This window comes from Opisthorchis viverrini (assembly GCF_000715545.1).
Source record: "Opisthorchis viverrini unplaced genomic scaffold opera_v5_381, whole genome shotgun sequence".
Taxonomy (NCBI): Eukaryota; Metazoa; Platyhelminthes; class Trematoda; order Opisthorchiida; family Opisthorchiidae; genus Opisthorchis; species Opisthorchis viverrini.
In genome coordinates, this window is record NW_008752041.1 from 345,630 (window position 1) to 353,789 (window position 8,160).

The window sequence follows — 8,160 nt, forward strand, 5'->3', positions numbered from 1 at the left end:
TGATGGTGATGATGATGATGATGATGATGATGATGATGATGATGATGATGATGATGATGATGATGATGATGATGATGATGATGATGATGATTACTCCAACCTAAACGTTTCAGTCAAACTGTACGACCGCATACTGCCAACCGGCAAAAACGGTTGTCATATTCAACCACATTCTATATATGAATGATGTTTGTGAAAGCATGCAAAGACAACGTTCGGGTACATTCACCGAAGGAATAAAAGCCAGGAACTTTCCTTTAGTTGCATGAAACAGGTTTGAAAATAGTTTCTCTCATAGACCGATTTTAGGTAAAAATCAGCTTTGTCAGCACAGCCCTAAATGGTAAATTTAGTTTCATGGTGAGAAAGTGCGCGGGTTTTAACGACACATAGAGCCGTACCTGGAGTGTATATTAGTGTGTTTAATGCTCTTGTCTGAAAGGTGCATTTTGTCTGACATGCTAAGGCCTCAGAGAGCATCCGGTGAAGTAGCCAGGTGAGGCACACGACCGGACAAATATCCAAACCCCCACGAAGATACGTGACTTAATCTCACATGCATCCCAATGTTGAAATACCTCTAATTCCGTCGAGTAATGCATGTATGCATGATGTAGGCGTGTCTATGTGCTGCTCATAACAGCCTTTAATAGAACTACCTATAGTGAAAATGAAAACTTCATAGCGAATCTCTTGACAGAAATTGGATTGAGTTGATCGGCTGCAACTTATTTAAGATGGTATTGTGCCATATCCGCAATAAAAGGCATACACCTTGATCAACGCGTATGTTGACTTGTCACCACAAAAACCAAACCAATTTCTTTCCACAAGATTCGTGGGTCCATTTTATCTGTTCATGCATCTTCCGGCACTGTTAAATATGTTGTGGGCTTCTGTCATACTTCTTCGCTGAGAGACAAGTCTGAAACTATCCTCGCTCATAACCCTGTAATTACTGGGCGGAATGCAGGACAAAATACAGAATGATCCTTGTATGTTGCAGGCCAGGGATGATCCAATTTGGTTGAGGAGCACAACGATATTTACAAGAAAAACCTCAAAATCCAGGAAGTCCGCACAACTGGATATTTAGGTCTTTTTTGCCCAACATATTGGGTTGGAGCATCCTAAGAGAAGGATGCATTTGAACCATGTCCGAGAGATTGGTTTAAATGGCAGATTTCAAGAAACCGTTCGCTTCACTCACATGTTTGTAGAGCGGCAGATTTTCTGTCTCTATAACTTTGTTCATTCGAGTTGCGGTAATCTTCAGTGACTTCGATTACTGTGGCATCGGTCACAAAATTTGCAAATGTCAGACAAGGTGGATAAGCCAAATGGTTTTTATAATATTATTGGTAATGGTATATTAATACTATGAATATCATTCATAATCGCATTTAGTAATGACGTTGAAAACAAAATTTCAGGAACAGATGAAGATTGGACGTTATGTAGCATGCGGTATGGTCGGAAACCATTCACCGTTCTCATTCCATTTTGTTGGTAAATTTAAACTTGTTTGGTTTTGAAAACAAACAGGATCGAAGATTGTTCTGGTGATCAGGAGACACAAGTATTTGTGAGGAAATATTCCTCTAGAAAGGAAGCTTTCCTGAACAAGTTCTTCAAAACACTAAAGTTCGCAAATAAACACAAATGAAAAAAATTTTCCTTGGATATGTGTTGGTTTGGTTGCTTCACCGAACATTTTAGTTGCTTCTGGTTAAATGAATTATTTTGCTGGAGTGGATGGAAGTTCGGAATGTTGTCTTGCATATAGTTTACTAGATGCATAGACATTTTTGTCACCAGATTATCACATTTGGCTCAGATAATTCCAGGCTAATTTTGCCAGTAGACTACGGTTTCGGCTTTACTAAGCGGTCGGCGGTTTAGACTGTCTTTCTTCCAGATCACTGGCTGATGACCACAGGGAAAACACTCCGGCAACTGGTACAAGTGAAGCGAAGTGTGAAATCTGTTACGCGCTTGAGTGCACTTCAGGACATAATGTTGTCACGTAATAACTTAGTTATGCGTAGTGAACTGGGAGGAGACAGGGCAAACGAACGGTAGGTTTTCAAGTCTTGTTGTCACCGAGTCTTGGTTTGGAGAATGTTTCTGGTATAGTGTGCGAACTGACGGTTGGCTGGTGTCCAATTCGTATGCCCGCGGTGGATGTGTTCCAGTACGCAAACGGAATCTGCTACTAAGTGTAGGTCAACTGGAGCCTATGTGAGCCTTGGGGGATGATTCGGCAGGATACGCATATGCCATAGGGTGACAGCAACTAGTTACCTGTGTGCAACTATTGTAGTACACCCTCCAGGCTAATATGATAATAGGTTTCGCTGATTTTGCCGACAGGCTTATCTGGTGAGTCCTGAAGAAGCGAACTATTGTATACACCCTCCAAGCCAAAAAGATAATAGGTTTCGCTGATTTTGCCGACAGGCTTATCTGGTGAGTCCTGAAGAAGCGAAACTGATGATAATATACTGATTATCATTAAAGCCCTGTAGAGTCAGGTTCTAGAAGCATGGGCCGTTCAGAGAATGCTATCGTACTACAGGTTTGCCGCCTGATAACCCACCCCCATCTAAATGATGTAGCAAAAGGTATTCTCAAGAGGCAATGTAACTCTAGGTTGTTTGAAATCAAGTGAGCCGTTCTTGAATGGATGTCGGGTGACGCTGCAGCCTTGAGACAAAGTGAACTCTGTGTTTCTCTGTCTGTTTTGCTGCTTCAGTCTTGTATCTTCCTGAGGGTCTTGTATGCAGTACACCATTCAACTTCTCGTAAAAAGCTTCAACATTACCTAATACCTACGGGCGTACTGCTGGTCACATTTATTTGCGACCAGAAGATAATGATAAGGAGGATCGGATTTCTACCAGACATTTGTAAGGAGTTTCCTCCTCATTCGGGATTTTCTCCTCGATGAGTAAGACCTTTATTGGAGATAAGCGCACACAAGATACTGAAATATACGGGGTTTGCGATACTTTGGCAAACTATACACCAAGTGATTCCTCCAGCCTGCTATAATACAGATGAGGGCAATAAAATTTCACAGATCAGCATGGCAAGCTGTTACAGCGAAGCCGTTACTCCTAAAGGCATGTACAAGTACGAAATGCTGGTAGGCTTGTTGCGCTGGTCATTATGATGGACTGGTGGATGGAGAGCACGAGAAAGCTAGTATAGTAGGAATTAGAATAAAGAGTTTATTTTTGCAAAGACAAACATTCGTCGGAAGACTATATTACCTGTCTACGATGAGAGCTGAAATTTTACAGCGTATGAAAACTTCGCTTTATTTGATACTGCTTTTGTTTCATCCTAGTGTTTGGATCCACCAAACGTATCCATCAAGTATCCAGTAACACGAATCAATACAGATGCTCACTGAACTCGAATGGCGGTTGTTGGCACGAAGTGTCACCTGTCACTTCTGACGCGCTAAAAGTTAAGTATCCTTTATTCGCGTTTGCCGACTCAAATAAATAAATCAAACAACAAATCATAAGAAACCCCCTAACCCTTAAACTTGATGGATTGTTATCGAGGCATTTGACTACTTCAGTCTGTTCTGTTGAGAAAATAAGTGAATTGAAGTCTTCTCATTATTTTTAGTCCAATGCTACCGCATAAGTGAAACAGTTGCAAACCCACAGAAAATGGAGAATCCAGCCTGCGTGGCAGACATACTGAAATCTCACAAGCTGATATACTTCAAAAAATTTCAAGCGAAATTCATTCAATCACATTCATTTGCGCTGAAAATTGCCCTTCAAAATTCGAAAAAATGTCCTTCGGAACGAGGCATTCGACAATGCATAACAAAAGGGGTTTATCGGTGAGTTCATGTAGCATAGCCAGTAGGTCAAATTGTACAAATGATGACTGACACAGCTCCCGTGCGTCTCAAAGTCATCGCAAAATCCCTTAATCATCATAATTATGTGGTAAGGTGTCCAACACATCATGAAAGCGCCGAGAATAAAACTGATGGTCCTCAGTGCTTTCCGTGCGTGCCTTCGATTTCGGGAATCAATACTGTTCATAGACCTTATTTGTGCCCAGCTTGGTCTCAAACTTCTCTTACGATATAAGCTGACGCGACGTTTCTGGTCTAGCTGCCTGTCCACCGACTTTTTCGAATCAGATGATTCTTGAGATTCTTGAGATTTGTCCACTTTTTTGTGTACTCCCAGTCGAAACACCTCGGCCGCCGATTTGAGACCACTGCTCATTTTTCTAGAAAGATTTTGCCACCGGATCTTCACCGAACTATCGGAATGTCGTTTCAGCCATTGACCACGTCCGCTGGGGTTTTCCAAGCGCAGGGCAGGTCTCCTATAAGGACATGGCGCTTCTCGATGTTCTTTTTGATAACACATTCTTATGAGATCCCAAAGTCGTCGGTACCATGGGACGTGTTCACAGTAGGTCGAGGAACTATCAGCCGATGTTGACATGGCAGTTATTAGATCGGCAGTTAGAATCCCCGTCGGATACTGACAATAACATTGGTGGTATGGGCTGTGAAACTGATCAGAACTCTCATTCTGTCCAGAACTGCTAAAATCCGAAAAGTTGATGAACTAAAAAAACAGAAAAGGGAAAGTCGGCAGTCTGGTATACTATAAACACCACTTCCAGAGGGACGCAAAAGACTTCTTCAGAGTATACACGGGTTAAATGGAGAGGTTTAGTAAATGTTTTCAAATAAGCTTGCAGTACAAGTGAGACAGCTCGTAGATCTGTCGATCGTCATCATCTTATGAATAGACAAGATGTTGATTTTCTGGGACCTCAGGTTTTCTGATAGCAGCTTGTAGTCACAGAAGAAGGCACTCACTAACTATATAGAAAGTAAATAAAAACGTGGGTTCTCTGGTGAATATGCGATTAAGTTATGATAATCTCATCCACACAACGAATTTCGGTCCCTACGGAATCAGTTCAGGTGGGTTTGGAGTCGCCAAAATTCGGCTTGCTGTGCATCGCCCGCAATGATCCAACCGGGGAGTAGGGCAAATGCGATGCACTGCGGTCAGATAGGATACTGGAAGGCGAGATTTTTCTTGAGGTCAGCAGTTTGCAAATGGTCATTGGGTAGTTATGTAGACAGTCTGGCCATTTGTGGTTAGCGTTAGTGTGAGGCGACTGAATAGATTTCAATAGAGATTTCCTTCCCTCAGTAAAGTCAGTTTACGCTGAGAAGCACTCTACAACTGTTTCGTCCCAGCCGGGAGCTATCAAAAGTGTACATCTCACGGAACTCGGGACCTTCCAGCCATAGGTTGAACATTTAACCGTTTAGTCATGAGCTGCTGCTGTTTGGTGAAACCTCAGTTCGACAGGACGTAGCGCTACTCTTCTTTCATTCACAGCAAATACATCATTACGGCACGAATTGACAGGCCTCGTGTGTAACGGCTCCCAGAAGAAGGAAACTACTCACAAGGTTGCTGAAAACTCTTCAACAGCAACCTTGTGAGTGATCTTCTTTATAAAACATGAGGCGGCCTGTTTGCAGTACATTCAGTTGCAGAATATCATAGACGAGAGATTCAGTTGAGTCACGTGAAAACCAAATTGATTGGCAAATGAGTGCATTTCTCGAAGTTTCACCCTTCTTGTGAAATTATCCTTCCTCGGAGCTAATTATAGATAAATGACGATATGCAAAGATTTCGCACTCTTTAGTAGAAGTTTCTTCCTTTTTACTGAGACCTAATCTCACCGCCCATTAGCCGCTGTGGGCCAAACGGCTAAGTGTTAAAACATTGACCAGAAGGTAGTGAGTTCAAATCTGTATGGGTTTCGCGAGATGCACACTGTTGATGCTTCACACAAAGAAGGAGACAGCTCTACAGTGTTCTTTATCAGCATAAACGGTCTTCACTGCGAGGAATAAATACCTGTTTGTGATTAGCCGAATGACCTACAACAAGAATACACCATGAAAGCGCCCTACATAGGATGCATAGTTGCAGTTCCATTAATTGCACACATTTTAGGGCAAATGTTGTCCAAGCCTCGGACGACATGTCTGCGCTTTGACGTACGTCAAACGGAGTGTTAGCAAATCTTTCTCAGCGACAGTGCCAAGGAAAATCATCAGGGTCTTGGATACTTAAAAAGTTGTTCAAAACGCGCGGTACATTAGAGCCGAACAGTCTTCCTTGTCTCCAGGACTGGGAATAAGATACTGGATTTTACTTTGGCGCACGGATTGTGCTTCATATTGCAATAATATATAGGAATGACACAAAAGAGTTTACTCATCGATGCTTTCAGATTACTGATTGCTTACTTGGTAAGGCGAAGTACACTGAACAGAATAGTGCTCTGGGATATTGCATGAACGGCTCAGTGGATCACAACACTGATATCCACTCGAGCTGGACTCTGCAATCTGGTAACATTCATAACAAAAGTACGGATCTTTGTCTGCCTTCTTCATTGTGGGATTCTCAACCCAGATTGGTGAATCAGGTTCTTTTTTGGGGATGGAACGGTGTTTTGTCATCTGACTGCATTCACTGTCAGAAGCACTGAATGCGGGAACGGTTGGCGAGGGGACATAGACATCGATAGGTTCCTTGGACGAGGATAAATCAGACAAGTCTGAGTCAATATATTCTTCCTCTTTTCTTTTGTGTGGTGCAAAATCTCGTGGATCATTCTTGTCTTCACATAAGTAATCGCATCTGTAAAGAAATGGTTCGTCTTCGAAATTGATGCGTTTCTCTAATACCGTGGCAGGATTGTTGTTAGTTCTGAGTTTGTCCACGGCCTGAGCAGTGCTGAAAGAAAGGTTGATCGGTTCTCCTGGATGATCTGACTTATGGCTACCAGGTCTTGCGAAGGGTCGCACATGATTGCTTTGAGTCGCATCTTCGATAGATACCATGATCTCACACAGGTTAGTTTTACAGGCTGAATTGTTATTCTCAACCCATAAGTCTTGCGTATTTTCTATAGGAGATTTCACCTTGGTCAAATCAAATGGCTCTTCCGTCGTTTTCAGAGGAGAATAGCTGAAAGTGAAAAACAGCGACACCAACTGGTTACAAGAAATAATAGGAAAATAGATAGTTTGGTGTAAAAACGAAAGTACACTTCCATCATAATTGATCAGCTAGTCAGCTCGAAATATGGGACATGAACAGCGAAGTTCTAATGTATGCTTGTATGCGTAGGCAAAGTTTTTTGAGGGCCTGACGGTTTACACCTAGTAAACAGGCATAAAATACCTTTACATTTGATGAAGACTTAAGATAACTAATCTTGTCTGAACACGAGGTAGACGGGGATCCTTACAGACGCTTACACTACCATGAAGATTAGTATTCTGAGGGAAAAGTCTGCGTATTACAGGATGGGAGCAGACTTGGTTGATGAATTAGAGGGTGCATAAATTTGAATGAATAGACGAGAGTAACGCGTATTGAACCTAGATTTCGTAAAGCGGAGCTGACATTCATTGCCTTGGAAGTAAGCGTTTGCGCCGAAATTGAAAAAAAAAGAGTTTAGAGTACAGCAGCCACCAATGTTTGAGCACAAGAATAAATTAAGTAACATCGACTTTGTCTTAAAGCTAGAACGAAGGCTTGCTAAGAACAAGGTGATCATTATTTTGACAAAAACATGTTAAGGCACGTTTTACGTATCCAGCATTCTAACAAGTTTTGTGCTCTGTTTACCCTGACTTAGCTCGCAACCACTGTCTAGATGGATCATGGATATTAGCGCATGCAACAGATATGTGACTCGAATGATCCATCTATGCCCACGCTGTTCACCTCACAAATTATCTGCATAAATACCTTACTTGTACGGTTCTTAAGAAACTGACAGCTGGCGGACACGCAGGAGTGAGTGCTAAAAACTGAGGCCAGTATACAAAAGCAATCTTATTTCCACAAGACTTCGGTTTAGTTGACCCGTTTATTTAGACAGTTTCATCTGAGTTTCTCCTTAACACCCAAGGGATTGCAAATAAGTGTGTTTCGCCAACCACATTGCTGATATGCACGTAGAATATCAGTCTGATGGCACTTTGAAGACTATACCTGTTTGAAGTGTCCCAAGAAGGATAGAACGAGTTGCGGGTCGCCGAATAGTTTTCAGTAACAATTG

At 42.0% G+C, this 8,160-nt stretch overlaps 1 protein-coding gene across 1 annotated transcript; it reads right to left on the reverse strand.

The window, feature by feature from the left end:
- Positions 1-3,776: 3,776 nt before the first annotated feature.
- On the reverse strand, positions 3,777-7,084 carry T265_15194 (hypothetical protein; the record flags this gene model as incomplete). Its single annotated transcript, XM_009176994.1, has 2 exons — positions 3,777-4,613; positions 6,332-7,084. Coding segments are annotated over 2 exons (1,590 nt in total), but the record flags the coding sequence as incomplete, so codon positions are not given.
- Positions 7,085-8,160: the final 1,076 nt, after the last annotated feature.